General features: G+C 64.7%; 1 protein-coding gene across 5 annotated transcripts in view; it reads left to right on the top strand.

Moving 5' to 3' along the window:
* CASKIN1 (CASK interacting protein 1) overlaps positions 1 to 27,139 on the top strand; it is a 158,054-nt gene that overhangs the window by 94,462 nt on the left and 36,453 nt on the right. For all 5 annotated transcript variants that reach the window (XM_024102265.3, XM_024102264.3, XM_042853052.2 and 2 more), the window contains exons 2-10: positions 4,543 to 4,594; positions 11,614 to 11,711; positions 12,367 to 12,512; positions 15,385 to 15,480; positions 16,392 to 16,522; positions 22,225 to 22,333; positions 23,584 to 23,692; positions 24,596 to 24,690; positions 25,360 to 25,477. In XM_024102265.3, the coding sequence (XP_023958033.2) occupies positions 4,543 to 4,594; positions 11,614 to 11,711; positions 12,367 to 12,512; positions 15,385 to 15,480; positions 16,392 to 16,522; positions 22,225 to 22,333; positions 23,584 to 23,692; positions 24,596 to 24,690; positions 25,360 to 25,477 (954 nt within the window). The remainder of the gene's footprint in view (positions 1 to 4,542; positions 4,595 to 11,613; positions 11,712 to 12,366; positions 12,513 to 15,384; positions 15,481 to 16,391; positions 16,523 to 22,224; positions 22,334 to 23,583; positions 23,693 to 24,595; positions 24,691 to 25,359; positions 25,478 to 27,139) is intronic.

Here is a 27,139-nt window from a genome sequence, read left to right as displayed (position 1 = left end):
AAGGAGCTGCCCGGGGCAGCCGCTGTGCCCTGGGGAGAGCTGGGGGCTTGGCGTTGGGCAGGGCCCACGCGCTCGGGTCAGGCAGGGCCCGGCTGTCGGCTGTGTTCGCCGGGGAGGGTTCGTTGCTGGAACCGAGTGATGCTGGGCTGGAGAGAGCGCTGGGGGGAATCTGACACAGGGAACTGTCCTGCCCTAGTGGGGGTGAGGCCGGCCCAGCTGTGAGGCCCCCGGTGGCAGGGGGAGCATGGCGGAAGCGGCAGTGGTGTGTGTTGATCGCACAGGGCTCTGGCTTGTGCCGGAGTGGGAGTGGCTGGGGGCCGCAGATGGTTGGGCGGTGGCGGTGTCATCGCTCTGGTTGAGCCAGTGCTCCCCTCACTGGATCCATTAGCCCTTCCGGGATGAGTGCCTGGCTGGGGCAGGCCCCTTTAACCCTCTGAGTACGCAGCCCGGTTTGCTGTCGCCCCCTGATGGGGACTGTCCCGCTCTGGGGTTCCAAGCCGCCGGGAATCTCTCTGTGGAGAAGGCTGGATGTGTGTAGGGGCATTCCCCACCCCCAGGGTATAACAGCGATGACCAGCTACGTGTCCCCACTCCGATCAGTGACTTCTTCTTACCCTTCTTCTGGAGCTATAAACCGCGTGTCTAGCATCTCGCCCTAGAGCCGGGCTGCTGGGGGCTCCGTCTCTCCTTGGAGAGATGATGCCTTGTGTGTGTGCGTCACACTTTTGTGATGTTTCAGACCATGAGCTGGATGGCCTGACATGGTACCTGGCCCACTGTACAGACCGCACATCCCCCGGCACCGAATCGCAGTGTGAAAGGTCTTACCAGCGCTGCCCCGGCGTGGTCCCGAGGAGCCGCTGCCTAGGCTGCAGCCCCCGTGGGACCGGATAAAGCAATACTTGTTACTGAACTGGAATTGGGGACAGTGCAGAGGGGAGACCAGCACTGCTGAGGAGACCAGGAGGAGGCAGGAGTTTGGGGCCTGGCAGTCGTTCTGAGGCTTGGAGTATTTCTCAGCATCAGAAGGAGCTTTTGCTCCTTTTCTGCCAGAGCCGCAGGCCAAGGGGTGGCGGTGGCTCTGTCGAAGGAGACGCTTTCTCTGATGTATGTGGATCTCTGGGGGATTTCATCTGTGCGGCAGGCTCGGATACTGGGGAGATGAATGCGCATGTCAGCCAGGACCCTTATTTGTGGACAGCACTCGGGTGAAGGTGGGCCAGGCCTCTGGGCATAGGAAATGAGAGGGCTTAGCAGATGCGATGCTCTGCAGCTGAGAGACGCAGATTCAGATCATGGGCTGGGAAAGGTCTGGTAATGGCTGGAAGTGAGTGTCCAATGGAGGCAGATGAGGATTGCCAGATCGTTTCCCTGGCTAGGGCAGTGTCACGCTTCCTGCTGAGCGGGGTCACAGACTTCGGTAGGGCTGCTGGCCTAGAGGGACCATGACCTCAAGTCACCCCTAGGCCCCTGGAGTCCAGCATCCCACCTCCGTGATCAGACCATGCCATAGGTCGACCTGCTCCAGGATCCGGCCTCCTCCCATGTCAGAGGACACTATTGGTCCATCTACTCCGGTGTGACACGTGGTGAATGGGAAAGGTGAACAAGTCGGGCATCGGCAGCGGTGGTCGCAGAGCAGACTCTAATAGGGAGCTGTCTCCGGCATTGTCTCTGCTATCGGGGCTGCATGTCTCATGGATCTGAGCAGGGGCTCCTGCAGGCATTGGGAGAACACCCTGCCCCTCGCCCAGTTGGATCGGGGGGTCAGAGAATATCTCACCTTGCTCTGAAGCAGCGGGTCGCAGAGGCAGGACCCTGCCGAGATTGGGGCATGGATCTGGGGCAGAGGCCCACCGGCGGTGCAGCCAGGACAGCGGCCGATGGGGTGGGCGGGAGAGAGGAAGATGGCACCTGGTTTCATGCCTGGGCACTGCAGGGTTGCTTGCCAAGCCCCGGGCTCTGGAAGCTGCCTCAGTGGCTGCTCGGGGCCCGCGGCCTGGCATCGCAGACAGAGGGACGGAGACAGGTTGCTGGAAAGCTCCGTTCTCTTTGTCCTGATATGGCCTGTGCTGCTTTCCCGGCACTTGGGCCCAACTCCAGCAGGTGGAGCGTAATCCCCCCCCCCCCGCTTCCTTCGCCCAGACGCATTAACCCGCTGCGGCGATCCCACCGGGGCGACGAGTGACGGCAGAGCGCGGAGCAGCCCAGCTGCTGGGCTTTGGGGACCTGCTGGAGGAGGCCAGGCCTGCACCGAGGGAAGGAACGGGCTCCTCTCAGACTCCCCTGCCCTTCCCTGACAGCGCAAGGAGAGGCTGGAAAAGATGCCTGTGGGAAAGTCCTGCACAGAATGGCCTGGGGCATGAGGGGCACCTGGGAGAAACGGGCAAGCCTGCCAGAGCGCAGCGGCCTTCCCTGCCTCTCCTGCTGGAAACACAAGCGCTAGTGCATGCGTGTGTGTTCAGGAGGGGGTGAGGTCTGGCTGCCCCGTGACGCTGACCCCAAGGGTAAGGGGTGAGGCAGGAACAGCCGTAGAAGGTGATAGACTCGCAGTTCGCTCCCCTCCTTTCCCTTCCTTGAGCGTCTCGCCTTGATTTATCAAGGCTCTGACGGTGCAGCTTGTTAACAGCGATCCTTCAGTCGGGCTCTCTGCTCTCCCGCTCGCCCGGCGGGCGTGGGGCAGCTCATCGGGAGAGCTCTGAGCAGAGGCCAGGGCACAGGGGGGCGTGGTGATAACTCAGTAGGGGGTGCTCTTCTTCCCAAGCCACTGCACCCAGCGCCCCGGTGTGTGTGAGGGGCAGCAGCCTTCCAGAGAACGGGTCAATCGTGGGCATCAAGCTCCTGTCCCCATGGCCCATTTTGTGCAGCAGGGCGCTAAGCCCCGGGTCCCTGCATACTGCCTCGTGGGACTCTCGCAGTGCGTGCTGTCCCCGTCACTGCACCTGTCCTGTGTAGTTTTCTGAGCACTCTTCAATCGCTGCCCCACTTCTAGGTGGATCAACCCCAAGCATTAAAAAAAAAAAAGTGATTCAGGCCCCAAAGAGTCATGAGATTGGCCCTCAAATCACGTGATTTTAAAAATACCAAGTTTTGGGTTCTTGTTTTTTCTGGGCATTGAGCCTTTAGGGATCATGTTTTCCGGCTTCCTTGGTGACCATGCCAGAAACGTAACTTTTGTTGTTGTTAATAATTAAAGCTGAAATTCTGTCAAAATAACATGACTCCAGGAGCTGGGGCAGTAAGAAAGAAACACTGTGTACCACGAGATAATCCCAAGAGCTGGCAATGCTGTGTCTCGCCAGAGGTAGTTGCATTTCAGGGAGGATGAAGGTAGAAATTCCTGGGGAAGGTGATTTGTTCTCCTCTGCAGAGATGTAAGGGGCTGTGATACACTCATCCCGGCCAAGCATGTGCAGAGGTGAGACCCTGAGCAACCGCGGTGCCGGCAGAAGCCCCTTGGTCCTGCTAGTGAAGGCAGGGGCTGGACTCGATGACTTTCAAGGTCCCTTCCAGTTCTAGGAGATAGGACATCTCCATTAATTTATTTAATTTAGTGCAGACGCAGTTATCCTGGTGGAGCTGTGCTGTTACCAGTACAGCTCATTTCCCCAGGGCAGGGAGGGGTGAGGGGGCTGAAATACACAATGCCAGCGTATCTCGCTCCTTGTCCCAGCACTGCCTGGGCAGCGTGGCCACCCCTAGCCAGTGGCACCCATCACAGATTTGTGTGCCTGTGGGTTTAACCCACTTTTCTAACCCTGACTCTGCAAAGCCTTTCCGGGGGGGAGTAACCCCGAGCCATGCGATGGGATTATTCATGGGGGCCAGTGCTTTGCCGAGGCCTTGGTCTCCCTCTGCTCTTTCCTGGGCTCGAGGAGACCTGGCTGTGGTGGGGAAAGGAAGGGTTCTGACAGGATCCCCGCTTCCAGCATGAAATCCTGTCAGCCCTCATCTGCGTGGGCCCCAGCCTGGGCTGCCTGGGAACCCTGACATTGTCAGAGCAGGGGGTGATGCCCAGCCAGCCCTCTGAGCTGTAACGTCTGTAACATCCCCTCCTGTCCCCAATTCCCTGTGCCCTGACGTGACGGAAATGAACACTGTAGGCCGTGCAGGCCCTGAGCCAGAGCCCACAGAAGTCTGGCTGGCTTAGAGGCCTGAGCTCTGGCGCTTCTCTCTGGTGAGGTGCTGATTCAAATCCTGCCCAGGCTGGTGGCACATGGCAGATGAACTGGGCATCCCGGCCCAGTTCCTGGTGGGTAAAGTGCCCACGTCCCGAAATCCCCCCCACAGCTGGCCGTGGCTGGGCCCTTTGCTGGGATTCTCTGCATGGGCCATGTCCCATCCCAGGGTGGGGTCCCTCCGAGGCAGGATCGAGTCTCCCCTGCTGCTTTCAGGGCTGTCCCCGTTCCGTGGGTCTGCAGGGGCCCTTAAATTAGTGTCAAACGGCTTTTACAAAGCCAAGGGACAAAGTGCCATTTGTCAGAGCTTGGGTGAACGTCTCTGTTTGTCACTTGTTTAACGCTTGCTTTCTCTCTCCCCCAGAGCTCCTCGGGTCGGCAAAGAAAGTCAATGTCAACTTCCAAGACACTGATGGGTAAGTCGGTGCCACCTGCATGCCCCGGTGCCCAGCTGAGTGTGTGAATGGGGGGTGCTTGCCGCTTGATGAGCTAGCAGAAGAATATCTCAGGTGTCTGAGAGCCCTCCAAGCTCCATGATGAAATCGGGCTGCTCTGTGAGTGAATTGCTCTCTATGGTCTGTTGGCACCTGCCTTTTCCCCCTTGGTTGACCAAGGGGCCTCTTCTTTTTTTGCCAAGCCCAGCTCTGAGACGTCTCAGAGTTCGGGAGAGGGAGGAGGCTCCATCTGGTTCTGCAGCGTCCACTCCCCACGCGCTGAGCACCCCCAGTGTTAGGACCCCTCTGCCCAGCGGCTTTGCTTTCATGGGTTGCTCTGGGAAACGGGGTTGCTATTTGTATCCTTCGAGCAGCCGGGGGGAAAAGCTGGTTTCCATGTTAGCCCCAGACAGACTCCCTAGCTGGCACTGTGTCCCCTGAGCTTTCAGTGGATGGCAGAGGGGAGCGCTGCCTGGTGTGGGGCCTAGTATCTAATGGGCCTCAGTGGAATGGCCGCGTGATTCGTGCCAAATCAGTTGTGCAGACACCGGTGGGACGAAAAGCCAGTCCCGTGGGCTGGAGTTAATGCTCTGCCGTGTTTCCCTCAGACCGGGCCGGCGTGGTCTGGAAAATGGGCACGGGATGCAGAGGAGTCACACCAGCGCTGCCTAAACTGCTCTTGAAACCAGCCCCTGGCCGCTGGCTGGCTCCAAAGCCCTGGGCTAGAGCAAGCTGCAGTTCCACAAATTGGGGCTGCCCCCTGTGGGAACCCCGCCTGGGCTAGGGGCTACGCACACCTGGGAAGACACGGCCTCTATCCCCAAAAGCTTAGTCTAAAATCAGACTAGAGCCCAGGTGTTCTGTCTCCACCCCGGCGCGCTCCTCTCTAGGCCCGGCTTCCTCCGAGGCCTAGGCGCCGACTTCTGCTCGTGCCGGTGGGTGTGCGACCCCACTCTGCCCCTGGGCCCGCCCCGACTCCACCCCTGCCCCACCCCCATTCTAACCCCTTCCCCAGAGTCCCCACCCCAACTCCACCCCCATTCTAACCCCTTCCCCAGAGTCCCTGTCCTGACTCCACTCTCCCACCCCCATTCTAACCCCTTCCCCAGAGTCCCTGTCCTGACTCCACTCTCCCACCCCCATTCTAACCCCTTCCCCAAAGTCCCCACCCCTGCCCCACCCCCATTCTAACCCCTTCCCCAAAGTCCCCACCCCGACTCCACCCCCATTCTAACCACTTCCACAGAGTCCCCACCCCAACTCCACCCCCATTCTAACCCCTTCCCCAGAGTCCCTGTCCTGACTCCACTCTCCCACCCCCATTCTAACCCCTTCCCCAAAGTCCCCACCCCTACTCCACCCCCATTCTAACCCCTTCCCCAGAGTCCCCGCCCCGACTCCACCCCCCCACCCCCATTCTAACCCCTTCCCCAGAGTCCCCGCCCCGACTCCACCCTCCCATTCTAACCCCTTCCCCAGAGTCCCCGCCCTGACTCCACTCTCCCACCCCCATTCTAACCCCTTCCCCAAAGTCCCTGTCCTGACTCCACCCTCCCACCCCCATTCTAACCCCTTCCCCAGAGTCCCCGCCCTGACTCCACTCTCCCACCCCCATTCTAACCCCTTCCCCAAAGTCCCTGTCCTGACTCCACCCTCCCACCCCCATTCTAACCCCTTCCCCAGAGTCCCTGTCCTGACTTCACCCCCCACCCCCATTCTAACCCCTTCCCCAAAGTCCCTGTCCTGACTCCACCCCCCACCCCCATTCTAACCCCTTCCCCAAAGTCTCCGCCCTCCCACCCCCATTCTAACCCCTTCCCCAAAGTCCCCGCCCTGACTCCACCCCCCCACCCCCATTCTATCCCCTTCCCCAAAGTCCCTGTCCTGACTCCACCCCCCACCCCCATTCTAACCCCTTCCCCAAAGTCTCCGCCCTCCCACCCCCATTCTAACCCCTTCCCCAAAGTCCCCGCCCCGACTCCACCCTCCCACCCCCATTCTAACCCCTTCCCCAAAGTCTCCGCCCTCCCACCCCCATTCTAACCCCTTCCCCAGAGTCCCCACCCCAACTCCACCCTCCCACCCCCATTCTAATCCCTTCCCCAGAGTCCCTGTCCTGACTCCACTCTCCCACCCCCATTCTAACCCCTTCCCCAAAGTCCCCACCCCTACTCCACCCCCATTCTAACCCCTTCCCCAGAGTCCCCGCCCCGACTCCACCCCCATTCTAACCCCTTCCCCAGAGTCCCCGCCCCGACTCCACCCCCATTCTAACCCCTTCCCCAGAGTCCCCGCCCCGACTCCACCCCCATTCTAACCCCTTCCCCAGAGTCCCTGTCCTGACTCCACCCCCATTCTAACCCCTTCCCCAGAGTCCCCACCCCGACTCCACCCCCATTCTAACCCCTTCCCCAGAGTCCCTGTCCTGACTCCACCCCCCACCCCCATTCTAACCCCTTCCCCAGAGTCCCCGCCCTGACTCCACCCCCTCCCTGCCCCTATTCGACTCCTTCCCCAAATCCCCGCCCTGGCCCCGTCTCCTCCCCTGAGCGTGCCACGTTCCTGCTCCTCCCCCCTCCCTCCCGGAGCTTGCTACAGCTGTTTGGCAGGGGCAAGTGCTGGGAGGTAGGCGGAGGAGCAGGGACGTGGTGCGCTCAGGGGAGGAGGTGGGGCGGGGCGGGGAGCTTGGCTGCTGGTGGGTGCAGAGCACTCACTGATTTCCCCCCGTGGGTGCTCCTGTCCCGGAGCACCCACGGAGTCGGCGCCTATGCTCCGAGGCAGTTTTCAAGATGAAAGGTTCCCTGTAAATAACGGCGCAAACCCGCCTGGCCTCGCAGTCGGCCCGAGGCCAGCTGCACAGTCACCAGTAACTCCATCAGAAAGGGACCAGGGGTATTTTGTAGGCAGGGGTCTGTGTTCCGCCCGCAGCCTTCAGTGACCCCGCTAGCGGGGGGATGCTGGGCCCCAGATATTAGAGGCAACCAGATGGAAAGGAAAGGGGAGTGCGGAGCCCGGAGCTCAGGCCAGGGGAAGGGCCAGGCTGTGCCCCTGGCTGACTGTGCCAGGCTGGCTTGGGGGCGCTCTGGACCCGTGGGCGCGGGGAGGAGACACTCTCCCTCGCACTCCTGGCTCGGTCTCATTACGCTGTAGAACAAACATGGTTCCTGTTGCTCCGGGCCCTGCTGTTCCCGCTCCGAGCAGAGGCTGAGTGGCTGCGGGGACAGAGAAACGCCTCCACAGGACTCGGATTCCTCTCAATTAACAGCTTCTGGGCTGGCTCCCTTGGAGTCCCGGCAGCTCCCGAGCTGGACCTTCGGCCACATCACGCAGGCGTAGGCAGCGCTGCTGGGCAGGGCGTGCCCACGGACAGTGCCAGGCAGCACCACAGGCCGCAGTGTGCACACGGGCCTAGGCAGTGCTGCTGGGCAGGGTGCGCCCATGGACAGTGCCAGGCAGCACCACAGGCCGCAGTGTGCACACGGGCCTAGGCAGTGCTGCTGGGCAGGGTGCGCCCATGGACAGTGCCAGGCAGCACCACAGGCCGCAGTGCGAACACAGTCCTAGGCAGTGCTGCTGGGCAGGGCGTGCCTACGGACAGTGACAGGCAGCACCACAGGCCGCAGTGCGCACACGGTCCTAGGCGGCGCTGCTGGGCAGGGCGTGCCCATGGACAGTGCCAGGCAGCACCACAGGCCGCAGTGCACACACGGGCCTAGGCGGCACTGCTGGGCAGGGCGCGCCCACGAACAATGCCAGGCAGCACCACAGGCCGCAGTGCACACACGGTCCTAGGCAGTGCTGCTGGGCAGGGCGCGCCCATGGACAGTGCCAGGCAGCACCACAGGCCGCAGTGCGCACACGGTCCTAGGCGGCGCTGCTGGGCAGGGCGCGCCCATGGACAGTGCCAGGCAGCACCACAGGCCGCAGTGCGCACACGGGCCTAGGCGGTGCTGCTGGGCAGGGCGCGCCCATGGACAGTGCCAGGCAGCACCACAGGCCGCAGTGCGAACACAGTCCTAGGCAGTGCTGCTGGGCAGGGTGCGCCCATGGACAGTGCCAGGCAGCACCACAGGCCGCAGTGCGAACACAGTCCTAGGCAGTGCTGCTGGGCAGGGCGCGCCCACGGACACTGCCAGGCAGCACCACAGGCCGCAGTGCGCACACGGGCCTAGGCGGTGCTGCTGGGCAGGGGCACGTAAATCCAGAGGCTCGAAGGCCAGTGCTCAGGGCTGCCTGTTGCCCCTGTTCTCTGCTTCCTCCCCCATATACCTCTCTGAGATCGCAGTGCCCCGTCGGGGCGGAGGACCTGGCGGGAGGTAGCCCGCAGTGGCTGTGGGGCCTGGGATGGCGGCATGCGCCGGGGAGCTGGAGCCCTGGGGGGGGGGGGGCGGGCAGCCGTTTCCAAAACCACCTTTCAGAGCTAATGTTTTTTCTGGCTGAACACACAGCCCCGGACAGCCCCACGGCCCAGAGACACGCTCACCCCATCCTCCAAAGCCCTCGACAGGCCGGGTGGATCTGGGATCTCCCGCGGGGCTTTAGGGAAATGCCCCAAGCCTTCGCCGTGAGCTCCCTAGGGACAAAGGGTGGTTTCTGCATGAGTCTGGGCTTCGTGCAGACGGCACAGAGCTCATGGCCATGGTTGTGCCCATCTCCCCCAGCCCAGCGGGCCAGCCCCAGCCCTGAAAGCTGGCCAGCGAGCGGCTCAGAGAGGCAGGCCTGCCCTGACAGCAGCACAGAAGCTGGTACATTGGGTTTCTCTCTCCTCCCTGGGAGCTGAACAGACGCAATCTGTTCTGCCTTTGCCAGGTAACTCCGAACCCTTTGAGAGCCGCGCACACAGGTTTGCCTGGAGCAGTCAGGGCCAACAGAGACGCTGGGAAGCCGGAGCTGAAAAGAAAATGAATAGCTGCAAAAGCCGGCTTCTTCACTTCCCCCTCCCCCTGCCTTTGGCTGTGGGCTCTGCTGGCAGCAAGGGCCCTGGGCTGGCTCCCTGGGGGCTGCGTGACCTAGCAGGGCTTTCCCAGCCTGCCGTGCTCTGCATCAGAGAGGCAGGAGAGATGAGAGCACTGCCGAGGCTGCTCTGCAGCCTGCCTGAGCCGCGTGGGATGAGCAAATGGCTGCTGGGGGGTGGCAGGGCGGGGAGAGCACTGAGGCAGACCTGGGCCCAGCTGCAGTACCGGGGGGCGTGGGCAGGCACCCTGGAGAACTCACTCAGGGAGTTGGGTGGGTTCCGGGCAGGGGTTCCCATTGAGTTGCTTTGGTTCCTTTTGATTCCCTTCGCCCCTTCCTAGTGATTGGCCTCGTGGGCAGCTCCCCTGCAACCCCTCCCCACCCCGCCGGGCACGATCCCCTCCCTAGGGCAGTCTGCTGTGGCTGGGCAAATGCTGGGCTGGCACAGCACCTGCCTCCCATGTGAATGACACGGCCCGGTGTTGCTATCCGGGTCTCTCGTGGCCTCTGGATTATTAGTCCTACAGGCCCCTCGGTGGGTCGCCAGTAGCGGGGGATTGAACCCCTGAGCCTCCGGAGGAGCCAGAGCGCCCCCCGATCTTCGCGTGGCCACGGCATGGTATGCACAGCCTGTCACAGCCCTGCAGGCTGCAGAGAGAGAGCTACGAACACGGTGGGCACAGACACAATCTCCCGCGTGGAACGAAGGCGCTTCCCGGAGACAGCGCAGCTGAGCCTGGGTTCTCTAGGCCTGCCCTGGGCCTGCCAGGCATGTCCCATGAACACCCTCAGGCTGTTCGAGGCAACACGGGGGCTGAGCCGGGACCTGCTAGTGTTAGTGCAGCCAGAGCCCCCGGGGTGCTCCCTGCACGGTCCCTGCTCCGGATTCAGCCCTTGCGCTCTAGCTAACGGTTTCCCGCGACTCCCCCTCCAGCGAGCAGCACCCCTGGGCAGCCGGTTGCCCAGACCCCTCCTCCCGGGTAAGGAGCTGTGCGCTGTGGGACACAGGCAGCAGCAGAACATCGTAGTGGCGCAGAGGATTCTGGGTTGTTTACAGAAGCAAGTAGGTCAGCGCCTGTCCTGCTTTCTCCTGATGCGCCTGGCTGGGAGGGGCTGAGCAAGGCCTTGCCCGTGGCCCCTTGCAGCCTGGATTGCTCGGCTCAACGTCCGGCACCACAGCACACGGCCCGGCACACCCGGTCTCGTAGCCGGAGAGGCTGCAGGACTCGGGGGCTGGAGCAAAAGGTCAGGGACCCAGGAAAGGTCCTGGCTGCTCCTTCCGGTTTATTGTTTATATTTCAGTAGCAGCTAGAGGCCAGCCCAGATGGGGCCTCCACTGTGCTGGGCGCAGCACGAACACACAGCCCCTGCCCCGATGGTCCAAACAGGCAACGGGTGAAAGGGAAACTGAGGCACCGAGCAATGAGGGGCTTTGCCCAAGGTCACCCAGCAGGCTGGTGCTTGGAAGAGAACCCAGGCCCCCTAGATCCCAGTCCAGTGCTCTGTGCACTAGGCCGCACCGCTTTTCAGTCCCGTTTTCGCAGTGGGTTCTTGATCCAAGACATAGAGTCAACTGCAGGCCTGGCTGGAGAATTGGGTGCCAAACCGGGGGTGGGGGCCGGGGGGGGAGAGTTTGGTTAAAAAGCAGATTCCCTGCCCTGTGGTGATGGCGATTCCCTGGGTCACTGACTTCCTGGGATCCCACTGCCTGTCCCCTGGACCCCCCCAGGGTCTCCCCAGAAACCCAGCGCTGCCTTCCAGCTGAGCTGAGCTGGGGCCCTGCTGCTGTAACCCAGGGGGAAATCTCAATCGAGTTCCGCATCAAAGGGCGAATCCCACATCTCCCAGCTCTTGTTGTAGGCCTGGGCTGTGGCGTGGTTTGTGCTGCGCCCTCTGCGGTGTTCTCCTGCGCGCCAGCCTGTGCTCCGTGGGGAGGGGGCTGACTGCGAGGGTGGTGGGGTCCCCACACCCTCAGAAACATCCTCTTGGCGTTAACGCGCTAATCTGCGCCCGAGGTCACGGTCTCCCCCTGTGCCTTGTCTCCCCAGGTTCTCGGCCCTGCACCACGCTGCTCTCAATGGGAACACGGAGCTCATCTCACTGCTGCTGGAGGCCCAGGCCGCTGTGGACATCAAGGACAATAAAGGCAAGTGCCGGGGTCCCTGCCAGGGGCTGGGAGCTCAGTGTGACCCCAGGGAGCTCCGTAACTGGCCTGGGGACAGCAGTGGTGCCTGGGCCGTGCCCGTCCGGCTGCCCCCGGCAGGGGCCACAGGCTCTCCATGCTGCCAGCCTGATGCCCTAGAGACCCGAGCCCCAGAGCAGGGCAGCCAGTGTGCTGGCGGGACCCCACCGCTGGGGCTGGGTAGGGAGCTCAGAGCTCGTCCGGTGCCAGCGCCCTCACCCCCAGCATGCGGGCAGGCCTCAGCAGCACCATTAAGCCGGGAAGCCTGACTCTGCCTTGGCTGTGAGCAGTTCTCGGGCTCCCCCCTGCAGCTTAGGCACCCCCCAGCCCTAGGGGGGATACTGCCCAGAACCTGTCTCCTCGGCAGCCCCCTCCTGTCCCTCTTACCGTGCCCCCTCCTCTCCCTGCCGTGTCACCCCCCCAGCGGGTCATTTCCACTCCTGGCCCTGGCCCGGGGCCACGCACGGCTCCGGGGGCAGCCGCTCTGTCGGTTCCTCCCTGGACAGGGCTGGAGGCGGGAGGCACCCACTCAGCTAGGCCTCCCGTGCGGGCTGTGGCCGGGTTGCTGGCTGGGGGGGCACCTCTTGCTCAGCCGACCGTTCCCCTTCTGTCCCCGCAGGGATGCGGCCCCTGCACTACGCTGCCTGGCAAGGCAAGAAGGAGCCCATGAAAATGGTGCTGAAAGCCGGGTCGGCCGTGAACGTCCAGTCGGACGAGGGGCAGATCCCCCTGCACCTGGCGGCGCAGCACGGGCACTATGACGTGGTAAGGGGGGCCGGGCTCGCTGACCACTCCCGGGGGCCTGGTCCACGAGTTGGGAGCTGGGCGCTGGGTCAGGACTGGTGGGCTGACAGCACGGTCAGCCGGCAGCCGCTCCGCAGCATGGGGGAGGCTGGAGGGAATGGGAGGATGGGGAGCATCTCGGGAGCCGGGAGCTGGGCAAGCCCATGTGCTCAGCTGCCCGCCCCAAGCTGGCTTTCTTCCCTTGGGCATTCTGAGCGCTGGCCAGAGGGGCGGGCGGCTGCGTTTCTGAGCGCTGGCCAGGCTCCTGGATCTGCCCGCTCACGTGGGCAGTGGGCGCTGGCTGGCTGGCGCTCTGTGTGTAAGGCGCAGAGGGGGGGTGCCCCCGCCAGAGGGCAGGGGACTGAAGGGTGAGTTGGGATAGCAGCTGGGGCTGGAGGCCTGGCCACATGTATGACAGCTGGTCACCCATCAGGGAGCTTGGTAGGTTTCATTCTCGTCCTGGCGGGACATTTCTCCCTATCCCAGAATCACCCTTCAGTTTGGCATAACTGCTATTTCAAGAAGTCTGGGATAGCAGGGGGCTGTGGGTCAGGATTGAGGGGCACTGGCAGAGCTGTGTGGGGGCCCAGGGCTGGGATAGCAGGGGGCTGTGGGTCAGGATTGAGGGGCACTGGCAGAGCTGTGTGGGGGCCCAGGGCTGGGATAGCAGGGGGCTGCGGGCAGGGATTGAGGGGCACTGGCAGAGCTGGGGGGGCACAGGGCTGGGCTAGCAGGGGCGGTGGGTCAGGATTGAGGGGCACTGGCAGAGCTGGGGGGGATGGGGCAGGGCTGGGCCAGCAGGGGGCTGCGGGCAGGGATTGAGGGGCACTGGCAGAGCTGGGGGGGCTCAGGGCTGGGCTAGCAGGGGGCTGCGGGCAGGGATTGAGGGGCACTGGCAGAGCTGGGAGGGGCCCAGGGCTGGGCTAGCAGGGGGCTGCGGGTAGAGATTGAGGGGCACTGGCAGAGCTGGGAGGGGCCCAGGGCTGGGCTAGCAGGGGGCTGCGGGTAGAGATTGAGGGGCACTGGCAGAGCTGGGGGGGCCCAGGGCTGGGCTAGCAGGGGGCTGCGGTCAGGGATTGAGGGGCACTGGCAGAGCTGGGGGGGATGGGGCAGGGCTGGGCCAGCAGGGGGCTGTGGGTCAGGATTGAGGGGCACTGGCAGAGCTGGGGGGGATGGGGCAGGGCTGGGCTAGCAGGGGGCTGCGGTCAGGGATTGAGGGGCACTGGCAGAGCTGGGGGGGCTCAGGGCTGGGCTAGCAGGGGGCTGTGGGTCAGGATTGAGGGGCACTGGCAGAGCTGGGGGGGCTCAGGGCTGGGCTAGCAGGGGGCTGTGGGTCAGGATTGAGGGGCACTGGCAGAGCTGGGGGGGCTCAGGGCTGGGCTAGCAGGGGGCTGTGGGTCAGGATTGAGGGGCACTGGCAGAGCTGGGGGGGCTCAGGGCTGGGCTAGCAGGGGACTGCGGGTAGGGATTGAGGGGCACTGCCAGAGCTGGGGGGGCACAGGGCTGGGCTAGCAGGGGGCTGTGGGTCAGGATTGAGGGGCACTGGCAGAGCTGGGAGGGGCCCAGGGCTGGGCTAGCAGGGGGCTGCGGGTAGAGATTGAGGGGCACTGGCAGAGCTGGGAGGGGCTCAGGGCTGGGCTAGCAGGGGGCTGCGGGCAGGGATTGAGGGGCACTGGCAGAGCTGGGAGGGGCTCAGGGCTGGGCTAGCAGGGGGCTGCGGGTAGAGATTGAGGGGCACTGGCAGAGCTGGGGGGGGCTCAGGGCTGGGCTAGCAGGGGGCTGTGGGCAGGGATTGAGGGGCACTGGCAGAGCTGGGGGGCATGGGGCAGGGCTGGGCTAGCAGGGGGCTGTGGGCAGGGATTGAGGGGCACTGGCAGAGCTGGGGGGGGGATGGGGCAGGGCTGGGCTAGCAGGGGGCTGCGGGCAGGGATTGAGGGGCACTGGCAGAGCTGGGGGGGCTCAGGGCTGGGCTAGCAGGGGGCTGCGGGCAGGGATTGAGGGGCACTGGCAGAGTTGGGGGAGCCCAGGGCTGGGCTAGCAGGGGGCTGCGGGCAGGGATTGAGGGGCACTGGCAGAGCTGGGGGGGATGGGGCAGGGCTGGGCTAGCAGGGGGCTGCGGGCAGGGATTGAGGGGCACTGGCAGAGCTGGGGGGGCTCAGGGCTGGGCTAGCAGGGGGCTGCGGGCAGGGATTGAGGGGCACTGGCAGAGCTGGGGGGGATGGGGCAGGGCTGGGCTAGCAGAGGGCTGTGGGCAGGGATTGAGGGGCACTGGCAGAGCTGGGGCGGATGGGGCAGGGCTGGGCTAGCAGGGGGCTGCGGGCAGGGATTGAGGGGCACTGGCAGAGCTGGGGGGGCCCAGGGCTGGGCTAGCAGGGGGCTGTGGGTCAGGATTGGGGGGCACTGGCAGAGCTGGGGGGGATGGAGCAGGGCTGGGCCAGCAGGGGGCTGCGGGCAGGGATTGAGGGGCACTGGCAGAGTTGGGGGGGCTCAGGGCTGGGCTAGCAGGGGGCTGCGGGTAGGGATTGAGGGGCACTGGCAGAGCTGGGGGGGATGGGGCAGGGCTGGGCTAGCAGGGGGCTGCGGGCAGGGATTGAGGGGCACTGGCAGAGCTGTGTGGGAAGCCCAAGGCTGGGCTAGCAGGGGGCTGCGGGCAGGGATTGAGGGGCACTGGCCAAGCCGGTGTCAGACTGCATCTCCAGCTGGAGCCCGGGATGGTGCCACGTACTCTGGATGGTTCCTGTTCTGGCTGATGCTGCCCTGACGCCCCTGCCCCGAGGGGTGGGCCGGGCTCCGTGTGCTGAGCCAGCTCCGTGGGGCGTTGTGCTGAGCTCTGCCCTCTCTGCCCGCCCCGCAGTCGGAGATGCTGCTGCAGCACCAGTCCAATCCGTGCATCATGGACAATTGCGGGAAGACGCCCCTGGACTTGGCGTGTGAGTTTGGCCGGGTCGGGGTAAGTCCATCCAGATGCCTGAGCCCCGTTTCGACGACGCAGTCAGCAGCACCCGCGGAACCTACTGCAGGCCTCAGCTGGCCTGGCAGCCCTCTCCCCGGGCACGGCTGGGGCTACGTATGCGTGGGGAGCTTCGCCCTGCCTCTGCCCGGGATCCCACTCCACTCCCGGGATCCTGCTCTCACCCCCAGCGGGGGAAATCTGGATTCACGCCCCGGCTGCCCTGGTCACACTGGGGAGACGGAGGGCAGGAGCCGCTCTCCCTCCTGCTCCACATCGGCTGAGACTGGGAAAATACTCCCTTGCAATCCTGCAGCCAGCATGTAGCACCCGGGGCGGGGGGCACAGGGCACCGGGGGCTGGGACACCCCAAGAGCCCAGCCTGCCCTTCAGAGTGCAGAGCGGGGGGGAGGTGAGCTGCTCCCGAAGGCAGGGTGGAGCTCAGTGCATCCCAGACCAGCGCCCGGGAGCAGCAGGGCAGGCTGCGGGTCTGCTCCCCTGGCAGGGGCAGCGTTCGGTTGGGGGCGCTGGGCCAGGCCGCCTGGCAAACAGCCCCAGGGGCTCAGAAGAAACTGGGGGTAGTTTGACGCTTTACAAACCTTCCTGCCCGGGCTCTCCTGGCCAGTGCAGACGTTCTCCGGCTCGCTGAAAAACGCCGGCCTGTCTGTGGTCAGCAGCCCAGGCCCTGGACCACAGCTTAACGGCTGCCCTGTCCTGCGGTCCAGAGCCTGCCCTGCCCAGGGGATCCGGTTCAAGGGTGCGTGGATGGGTCTGGTGTCGGGGTGGGTGGCCCAGCCCGTGCTCTCTGCACCGTGGAGCTGGGCCGTGTCCCGCCCCAGGGCTGGGATCTGCGTCTCCAGGGGAGCCGAGCTGTCTCTCCAGCCCTGTCCCTTCCATCTCTGGTGCCCCAGGTGGTCCAACTGCTCCTGAGTAGCAACATGTGCACAGCCCTGCTGGAGCCCAAGCCGGGAGACACCACCGACCCCAACGGCACCAGCCCCCTGCACCTGGCAGCCAAGAACGGGCACATCGACATCATCAGGTGAGCGGGGGGAGGGCCCCGGCTGCCGCAGCGGGGGGCAACAGGGGAAGGGGTTCCTGGAGAGAGACGCTCCCTTGGCAGCTGGTGACTCCAGTCTCCGGCCCCAGCCAGTCCCTGGTCTGACGGGGCTGGCGGCGTTTGGTTGTGGTGCTCTGGGTTCCCTGTCCTGGTGTGTGCTGCCCCCTCCTGTCCCCTTGACACCCCTCCTCTGGCAGATTTCAGGCGCCGGGCGTGTGCGCAGGCGAATGGGGTACGAGCCGCCCACCCTGGCAGGCAGCGGCAGGCGAGAGCTCTGTGGGGCTGCGTGCATGAACGATGCTCACTTTGCCTTGGCCACAGTGGCCGGAGACAAGGTCTTGACTGTGGGGGCACCCCCAAGCTGGGCTCTTACGGGCAGCCGCACCCCCAAGGCCAGGCCCCTCTTAGTGCCAGGGGCTGGGTCGCTGCGTATCCTCCCCCACTGAGCTCAGTGCTCTGGTCACTGCTGGGGCACAGCCTGCCCCGGGGGTCACAGCACAGGGGCGCTGTCATGAGCGTGCCTCTGAACCCGGGGCTGCAGCGCCCAGCGCCCTGGCTGGTTGGCGGGAGGGCGCTGCCTGTCTGGGTCCTAGTCCGGGGATCCTGGCTGCCAGGCGGGTTCTGCAGTGGCTGTGGAGCGGCAGGGAGGGTTGTGAGCGACCCCATGGCAGTTTCTGCAGACGAGGGGTTAGCCCCAGGCCTTGCCCAGACCCAGCTGGTTCAGAGTTCAAAGCCCCAAACCACACGATCCCGGCTTCGGGGCTCGTGGATTGAGCTCGCCGGCGACTCACCGTGAAGGTCCGTGCTAGCAGCTTGGTTGGCTTGGCTTCCTTACACGCCGTGTGCACTGGGATCTCTCCCTTCTGTCCCCATGTGTTGTGCAATATGTTCATGCGCCGTTAAACAGCTGCCGCGTTCCACCCCAGAGCTGGCTGCCTTTCGGTGATGCAGGAAGAGCGTCTGGGGTTTGTCTCCCTGACAGTGCCCTGGGAAGGGACTGGAGGGTTGGTAGCAGCTGCCCCACCCAGAATGGTCAGTGGAGGGGCAGAAGGGGTTACATTTTGCAGCGAGTGGTGACGTTTGGCGGGAGTCTCTGGTGGGTCATTTAACCCCTGCGTGTCTGGTCTGTGGGTGCTTTATTATTTAGTGCAATTCAGGGACTGGCGGAAAGGCTCCAAGCCCGTTTCTGTCGTCGTCAGTGCAACGAACCTGGCCTGAGTCCCCCGTGTGAAACGCCCCAGGAGATGGGGGGCTGGGAGCCCCTCCCCCATGCCCCCAGCTGCACCCCACAAAGCCATTTCCTATCCAGCCTGGCACCTGCTCCAGGTGCAGTCACAGGCTGAGTTCACGTGTGTCCCCTCCCCCAGAGACACCTGTCCCGGGGCGCTGGGCTCAGGGTGAGGGGCTCTTGGCCCTTGGTGGGGGGGTCTCGGGGGGCGCAGAGCGCCTGGCCCTGGGGGCCGTGCAGTGGGCTCGTGGTGCAGGTTTCTCATTGAACTGGTGCCACCTGCTGGAGCAGCTGTGGCATTGCAGTGGAAGTGGCTGGTAGCGTGACGAGGGGCTAGGGGGATGCGTCCCTGATGCCCAGCACCCCCCTGGGACAGCAGAGCGAGGGCAAGGCCTCTCCTGGCTGCTGGAGTCATTTAGCAAATTGCCTGTGGCTTGACGCCCTCTCCTCAGGGTCTAGGTCTCAGCGGGGCTCCTCTCGGAGCCTGGCAGCAGCTGTCCTGCCGGATATGCTCTTGACCTCATCAGTGGTGATGCCGAGCTCCCCAGCCCCCGGGCATCTCCGGACGGCATTCGCCTGCGGCGGTGCAGTGCAGCTCAGGGATGCCAGGCCGGGGCTGGGGGAGGGCGAGCCGCTGTCCGCGTCCTCCACAGAGAGTTTCTTTCACTCCAAGGCCTGGCCGTCCCCTCTTCCTTCGCCGGCTCTACAGAGATCGTGGGCAGCGCAGACTGGTGCTCACCAGCTCCACGGGCTGGGCAGCTCATTGAAAATAACCCGCTCCAGCAAACCTGTGCCCCTTGCCAGTCACTGGGTGGAGCCCTGACTCCCGCACCTGGGGGCCGCGTGCAGCCTGCTGCCAGCTGGGGGGGTTGGAGGGAAAAGGGCAGCATCTGTGGCACACAGGGGCAGGTCTGGGGGGGAACTGGTCCAACCAGGCAATGGGAAGGGGAGCTGTCCTGAGTCCCAGGGGGCGGGGGGGGGGTCCTGGGGTACCAGCAGCAGTCCCTGGCATCGTATCCCGTCGGCGCTTTGGTGCAGCCTGGTGCATGGGCTTTGCAAAGGCACTAAGCACCCCCTCCTAGGCAGCACAGGGGAGACACAGCCCAGGTATCTCAGCAGGTCTGAGACCCGATGTGGGTCGGGGGTGGGCCGAGAGGCCAGCTGTGTCCCGCCTCCACTCCACCACTGGCCCTTCTGGCTCCCCGGGTGGCGACACGGCACTTTGGAAAGCAGGGCCCCCCAAGGGCTGCTGCTGGAGTTTAGTCAGTGCCCCCCCCCCATGGTAACTCCTTGTTCTAGGGTGGAGCTGTCCCAGGCCTCGTTTCGGATATGGCCTGTGTCCTGCCGCACAAAGGGAGGGCCGGTCCGGAGGGCTACGCTGGTTAGTGCTGTTCACAAACCACTGGAGCGTGCGCCCTCGGCTGCTCGTGGAGTTACTGCTCAGCGAGTCTGGTGCACGCTGTCCCAGGAACCTTCTCCTTCCCTGGGCTACTGCATACAGATGGCCACATTGGGTCCGGCCAGTGGTCCATCTAGCCCAGTGTCCTGTCTTCCGACAGTGGCCAATGCCAGGTGCCCCAGAGGGGATGAACAGAACAGTCCAATTACCGACTGATCCGTCCCCTGTCGCCCAGTCCCAGCTTCTGACAGGTTTAGCGACACCCGGAGCATGGGGTTGTGTCCTGGACCATCTTGGCGAATAGCCATTGATGGACCTATTCTCCATGAACGTGTCTAATTACTGTTTCAACCCAGTTATACTTTTGGCCTTCACCGCATCCCCTGGCAGGCAGTTCCACAGGTTGACGGTGCGTCGTGTGAAGAAGCACTTCCTTCTATTGGTTTTAAACCCGCTGCCTGTTGATTTCATGGGGTGTCCCCTGGTTCATGTGTTAAGGGAAGGGGTAAATAACTCCCTTCCTCCCCGCCAGCCCCTTCCATCGCTCCACCGGCAGAGCTCTCTGGCCCTTTGCTTCCTGCGTCTCACTCACTGCAGCGAGGCTGCTCCGTTTCCCGCGCTGGGTGTTCTTGTGTCTCCAGCAAATCGAGCCTGGATTCCATGTACGTTTCTCTAGCGTCCTCTGCTAAAGCCAACAGCCCGAGGGCGGCTGGAGCTCGGGTTCTTGGCTAGCTGGGCGCGTTCTCCAAGGGACGAACAATGGGTTTCACTGCCTGGCGTCTTCACAAACTCTCCCTGGAGCTTAGAGAGTCGCCATAGGTGGGACGAGGCCCTGCCACGGAATTCTAGCCTCTGGGCCACCTGGACATCCCGTGGGATTCTTGGTGAGGTGGAGAGACGTGAGCCAGCTGCTGATGCATAGAGATGAAGGCTGGAAAGGAGCATCGCTCATCTCGTCTGAACCTCGCACGGGTCAGAAAACGTCACCAGTTACCCCGGCACCAAGACCAAGAGTTCGGGTTTGACTATAGCATCTCCCAGGCTCGATCTGAAGCCTTCACGGGATGGACAATCCACCACGTCCCTGGGCAGTTCGTTCCACCCTCCCCGGTAACAATTTGTGCCTTATTGCGAGCGGGAATTTGTCTGGCTTCAGCATCTAGGCACTGGCTCTTGTTCTTCTCCTCCCCGCCGGGTCCCGGAGCCCCTTAGCACCCCCTAGCGTCTCCCCACCAAGGGCCCGGCCTAGACGCTGGAATAAGTCACTCAGTCTGGTTTTCCCAAGCTGGACAGGCCAAGCTCTTTCAGTCTCTCTCGGCTCTTTTCTCCAGCACTTGAAGCACTTTTGTGGCTCTTCCCTGTACCCTCCCCTGTCGTTCTTCGCCCCCTTTAAAACGCGGCCCCCAGGACTGGGCGCGATATTCATGCTGCACGAGCCGGGTTGGAGTCTGGCTCCCTGTTCCCAGACAGGAGGGGCCGGACGCAGCACACGTGGATTTCTGCCGTACAAACGGCTGCACAGGGTCAGAGCAATGACCCAATCAGCCCCGTGTCCTGTCTTGTGACAGAGGCCGGTGCCAGGTGCTTCAGAGGGAGTGAACAGACCAGGGCGAGGATCCCAGCGTCTGGCAGCAGACGTGACTCTGAGCACGTGCAGGAGCCAGGCTGGTCAGAGGGCTGGGGTTGGGTGCCCGCCCGTCGCAGCGCTGGCACGGCTGCCCGCCCCAGGAAGTGTGTGTGTGTTGTGCTGGCCTGCCTGGGCCTCAGAGGAAGGGGAAAAGGGACCCAGCCTGGGAGAACTGGCATTGTGGGCCCAATCCTGGGATGTTCTGCGCGCGCTCTGCTCCCACTGAGCGCAGGGCCATGCCCTGACTCTGGCTGCCCTCTGCGGGTTGGCCCCGTGGCTCAGCGTTGCCCCTCCTGGCCCCCCTGGGTGATAGCTCATTGCCAGGCTGCAGGGCCAGGCAGTATCTTTGAAGCAGCAGAGTCCTGTGGGATGGTGCCCGGGTGGGATCCGGCGGTGGGTGCCCCCCACCCCCAGCCCCTTGGCTCTGCACCTCGCAGCCACCCACCTGCAGCACTGGCTCGCGGCAGTGCCGTAACCTCGGCCAGGTTTGCTGCCAGCTGCTGCAGATGTGGCCGGCATGGAGGCAGCTGCCTCTCTGCTCACCCCCAGCCCCTGCCCTTTGCTCCCCCGGGCCCTGCAGCATGGAGGGGGAGGGCTGGAGTCACACACTCAGCTCCCGGGCCCATCAGCAATCCCAGGGGTGTCTGTGGGCGGGGGGGGGGGGGGGGGGGGGCTGCAGGTTATCTCCCAGCCGGCTGGCGGGGGAGCAGAGTGGGGGGAACAGAGCCCTGCTGCATCCCCACAGGGGAGGGGACCTTTGGATTTTAGTCGTCGCGTTAGAATCTGGGTGGGGCAGGGGCTGAGTCCCTCCGGCTGGGTCCCGCCCACCGTGGGCACCAATGGGATGAGCGCAGCAAGTCTCTTGCTTCGGCAACTCGGGCTCTAGGGAAACCCCCCGTGAGAGGGGCTGGGGTGTGGGACGAAATCGCCACAGAATCTGCCATAAACAGCAGCCTCTGCCCTGGATCTGTGGATCAGGATTGAGGGGCAGCCCCAGAGCTGGGGGCAGGGCAGGGCTGGACTGGGCTGGCAGGGGGCTGTGGGTCAGGAGTGAGGGGCACCGGTAAAACTGTTGTGGGGGCAGGGCAGGGCTGGGCTGGCAGGGGGCTGCGGGTCGGGAGTGAGGGGCACTGATAAAGCTGTTGTGGGGGCGAGCTCAGGGCTGGGCTGGCAGGGGGCTGCGGGTTGGGAGTGAAGGGCAGCCCCAGAGCTGGAGGCAGGGCAGGGCTGGGCTGGCAGGGGGCTGCGGGTTGGGAGTGAGGGGCAGCCCCAGAGCTGGAGGCAGGGCAGGGCTGGGCTGGCAGGGGGCTGTGGGTCAGGAGTGAGGGATGCCGGCACAGCTGCATGTGGGGAGCTTGCACCCGCCTGCCCCTGTTCTCCCCCCCTACCCCCGGCCTGCGTCGCTAACCCATTTGACGCGCTCCTGGCAGGCTCCTGCTGCAGGCTGGCATTGACATCAACCGGCAAACCAAGGCGGGCACGGCCCTGCACGAGGCAGCCCTGTGTGGCAAGACGGACGTGGTGCGCCTCCTGCTGGACGTAAGGCCCCCTGCGTCACGCTGCGTGTATCCGGGGGCAGGGGGGGGGGGGAGGAGCCGCTGAACTAGTCGGGGGACTCTCCTGTCCTGGGGTAGCAGGGCATGGTCTGTTCCCCATTGACAGCTCTCCCAGCATTAGGGGGCCCCTCCCAGTGCAGGGGGCTCTTGGCCTGGCTTGCAAGGGGGCTGTGAAATGAGCATCCCCCTGTCCTGGTGCCCCCTATGTCCTTGGGGCGCTGGGCAATGCGAGTGGTGCTGCAGCATCATTCCTGGAGCCCACCCTCCTGGGGGCGTTCCTTCGGTGACTGACAGCTTGTCCCCAGGGTGGCACTGCTGCGTATCATGTTTGCTCACCCCCTGCCCCAGTTACCCAGCCAGCTCTGCCCCCCGTCCCGGCTCTGTCGGCAGGAACCCCTCGCTCACAGCCTGAACGCTGCAGTCCGGGCTCAGGTCCGGGGAGCTGGCTGGGTCTCGGTTCCAGTCCAGTGCCGAGGAAGGGGGTTCCCTCTGGACTGGGGGGCTCTGCTGCCCGATGCACTGCACCGGGGAGCCGCTGAGATGGGGGAGTGAGAGGAAGTGAATGGGAAGGAGGGGGGCTGAGAGAGAGAGAGAGAGAGAGTCCAGTGTGCAAACCCGCTCGGCCTAGGGTGACCAGACAGCAAGTGTGAAAAATCAGGACAGGGGATAGGGGGTAATAGGAGCCTATATAAGAAAAAGAGCCACAAATCGGGATTGTCCCTATAAAATCGGGACATCTGGTCACCCTAGCTCGGCCTCTGTCGTGTCCAGGGGGCATCCCTGCAGAGCCAGGAGTGGGCACTGACTCACCCTGGACTGCAGGGCAGGGAGGGTCTGACTCCCACTGGCTTTGTGTCCCCCCAATCCCCCTATAACCAGCCAGCCCCAATCACCCTGTGGGTTTCACACTGGTTCCCGCAGTGCCCATGCTGCCCATGCAATGGGCACTGGCCAGTCCTCGCCCAATCCCGGGCCCGGGTCTCCACTGAGCTCCCACAATGCAGCTGGCTGGATGGTGCTGGCCTGCGGAGGGCAGTTTGTCTGAGCCCACGCGCTGCTCACAAGGCCAAGAGCCTGTGGGAGTCTGTCCCAGATGGTCTCGCTGTGGCACCCCTGAGCTGCCTGCAAGCTGGGTGTGGCTGGTGTGGCCAGCGGGGGGGGGGGGGGCGAGGGGGGAGCACCTCCGTGGCCAGCCCTGAGCGCCCCTCCCCTCAATCTGTCTCTGCATTTCAGAGCGGGATCAACGCCCACATCCGGAACACGTACAGCCAGACGGCGCTGGACATCGTCCACCAGTTCACCGCCACCCAAGCCAGCAAGGAGATCAAGCAGATGCTGCGGGGTACGGGGGGGTTCCCTCCACGGGCGGGTGCTGGGGATGCCCAGGGTCCCCTCACATCCCACCGGGATGGGCGAGCAGCGCGCTCCGCTAGCTGCCATCCGTGCTGACGGGAGCAGAGTCCCTGCCCGCCCTGCTGTTGCCAAGGTCAGGGCAGTGACTCCCAGCCGCTCTGAGCTGCTCTGTCGCCCTGGGGTGTGAGGTGAGCTCTGGCCTGTGTGGGGGGCAAGTCCTGGGCTCACGCCGCGGCCCCTCATGCTCCACCCCAGCCGCACGCAGGGAGCTCCCCGCCAGCTGATGGGTTTGGGGCTTGGACTCTGACCCACCTACGAAGGTCAAGTGCATCCACGCAAGAGCTGCTTGGAGCATTTTCTCCTTGGGGCACATGCGCAGGGCCGTTAGCCCTGGTCTAACTCCCTCTCCGGGACAGTCATGTCCTTTATCGCTGTCTTCAGCCCTTCAGGGGTATTGGTGTTAAACAGCTGCCACGTTTTGCCCCAGAGGTGGCTGCCAGTCAGTGGTGGGGGACTTGGTTCTGATTCTGCAAAGGGCTGTGGGCTCCCTGGCAGGGGCTCTGTACCAGATGTGGACAGGGCACAGATCTCGCTCGGACACCCACGGTGTTCATCCTAGGATCCTGTAATGCTCTGCCGGGCTTGGCGGAGCTCCGGCAACACGGCGCCTCCTCGTGGCTGAACAGGATAGTACGGTCTAGCGCTGCATTCCGGTTCTGGTTGGCGCGGCTCATCGCTGGAGCAGTGGGTGCTCTCTGTCGCTGCTCTAGCTACAGGGAACTCCTGTCCCCTGTTCCTCGCCAGGGAGCCCAGAGCTCTTGCTGGGGGGCGGGGGAGGGAGGTTACTTTGTGGGGCTTTCTCTCCGACGCTTCCCTCCTGCTCTCTCGGCAGACGCCTCGGCGGCGCTGCAGGTCAGGGCCGTTAAAGATTATTGCAACAACTACGACCTGACCAGCCTGAACGTGAAAGCCGGGGACGTCATCACCGTGAGTTGCTTGCAGAGCCGGCAGCGGCGGGCCAGGCCAGGGCTGGGCTCACGGCCCCCATGACCCCAGTCCCCTCTCTCCAGCAGCCTGCCCCTCGGCCCCCTCTGCTCACGGGGAGGGAGGAGCCTGCTGCCCCTTAGTGCCCCAAGGCAGGAGTCCTTCGCTGGCACCAAGCTGCCTGGGCAGCCGCTGGCACACCAGCAATGGGGGGCTCAGACTGCAGTTGGGGTGGGGGTGGCGGGACCAAGGGACCAATGCCGAGGCGAGTAGAAAGAGCCTGTTCGGAGAAGACAGGACTAGCCGGGATGGCAAAGGGCTAGAGAAGCCTTTGCCCCCGTAGCGAGGGGCTGGGCAGGGAGGCAGCTGCCGGTCCCTGCCAGCGCCAGTCCATTCCCTATGGTCTCTGCCCCCCCACCATCTGGTGGGCGCTGGGCTGTTCCCTATAGTCCCTGCCCCAGTGCCTCCCCATCCCCAGTGCCACTGCCCCCTTGCCGCCGAGATGGCTGCAGCAGATCACCAGCCGCCTGCCTGGGGTACCAGCCCCCGCTGGCAGGAGCTAGCAGAAGGATGTTGCCCCCTTCTCTCCTGCTGGCTGGCTCTCGCCTGCGGTTCCCGTCCCCTCGGCCCCGCCAGCGAGCGCCCCCCTCTCCGGGCCTTTCTGTCGTGCAGGTCCTGGAGCAGCATGCGGACGGCAGGTGGAAGGGCTGTATCCATGACAACCGGACCGGCAATGACCGCGTGGGCTATTTCCCGTCCAGCCTGGTGGAAGCGATCAGCAAGCGCACAGGCAAATACCTGGCCCTCCCCAACCCCCGCCCGGCGCACGTCAGGCCCTGCCGCCACCGCACCCAGGCAAAGGGCCTGGGCTGGGTCTCCCCGGATGGGTCTGCGAGCCCCATAAGCCCCACGGGGAGGGTACAAGGGGCCCTGCCAGATGCCGCCAGGAGCAGGGACCCTGAGAGCGTGAGCCCTGCTCCGACCCCCAGCTGAGATGGGAGCGTGGGGCCAGGTTCCTCCACCTGATGTGGCCTGGGGCCTGCGGGGAGACGTGTGGCTTCAAAGGTGGGCGTGGCTGGCTGGGAAAGGCGCTTGGCAGAGCGCCTATGGGACAGGTCATAGCCGCCCTGCCGCTGGAGGGGGAATTCCCCCCTCCCTGCACCGCTGCTCTGAATCTGGTCCTGGATTTCTGTTCTTAGGAGCCCATCTGCCCTCTCTGCCCCCAGGGCCTCGCTCCTCTCCACGGCAGCTGGTTGTCACACCACCGACCGAGGACCTGCGGCTGAGCTGCCAAGGGGCCACGATCCTGTTCCCGTGCAGGGGAGCAGTAACCGGCTGGCTTGTGGCAGTCTGCCCCGGCAGGAGGGGAGGCTATGCAGGCTGACCAGCCCGAAAGCTCAGCACATGCTGTCACGGGGGCACGCAGCGCCCACCCACTGAGCTGGCCTGGCACCCAGTGCCATCCAGGCTGGGCCATGCGGCCCTTTGCTCTCCCCCTGTCGGCCGAGATCAGCTCCCAGGAGCGCGCCGGCAGCGGAGGGGATCTCCCCTCTGGGCTGTGTGCCCTCCATGGGCCTGGGCGTGCTCTTTGGGGCCCGATGCCAGGGGCTTGCCTGCCAGGTGGGGCGGGGTTGGGTGTCGGGGGCTGGGGAGGTTTCTGCGCTGGAGCGTGTCTTATTCTAGCTGGGGTGGCTCTGGGGTTCTGACCCTGCTCCGAGAGAGGGCTGGGGTTGTGCTCGGTGATTTCGAACGCACACGGGCGTCTGCTGCCCCTCGCCACAGGACAGCGAGTGACCAGCTAGAGCCTTGGCATGGGGGGGCCGAGTGACGGCGCTCTCTACAAACCGCAAGACTCTTCCTCCCTTCCCACTCCGTGCTGACCCCGTGGGAGACCGCACCCTGCCGTCTGTCCCCAGTGCCCCTTCGCCCTGGGTCAGCCTCGGCCCCGTGGCGTCCCTCGCAGCTCAGCACCGGCGCTGGCAGCCCGGCTGGGTGGGCCGTGGCTCTGAACAGCTGAGCCAGAGTGGTCGGGCTTTGGGCGGGGGCTTCCCTCGGTTCCCCGTGCCTCCCGCACTGCGCAACCCCATCAGGGCCGGACGTGGGTGAACGCCAGGCCGAGCGCCTGTTGCTGCTACAGAGAAGCTGAGTCTGGTGCAGATTGAGAGGGAATGCGAATGGCATCCTGGGGGCAGGCTGGGGGAGAGCAGTGGGGGGGCGGGGCTGGGGGAGAGCCCCCAGTGGGCGGGGACCGGGGGGCGGGGTGGGAGAGCAGTGGGGTGGGGCCGGGGGGGGGCAGGCTGAGAGAGCAGTGGGGGGCGGGGCAGGGCAGACTGGGGGAGAGCAGTGGGGGGGCGGGGCTGGGGGAGAGCCCCCAGTGGGGGAGTGCGGGGGGGTGGGGTGGGAGAGCAGGCTGGGAGAGCAGTGGGGGGCGGGCAGCAGGCTGGGTGGGAAA

The sequence above is a fragment of the Chrysemys picta genome, chromosome 10 (genome assembly GCF_011386835.1).
Source record: "Chrysemys picta bellii isolate R12L10 chromosome 10, ASM1138683v2, whole genome shotgun sequence".
Lineage (NCBI taxonomy): Eukaryota > Metazoa > Chordata > Testudines > Emydidae > Chrysemys > Chrysemys picta.
The sequence above is the reverse complement of the archived record's forward strand: the minus strand, read 5'-3'. Positions and strand labels throughout refer to the sequence as shown.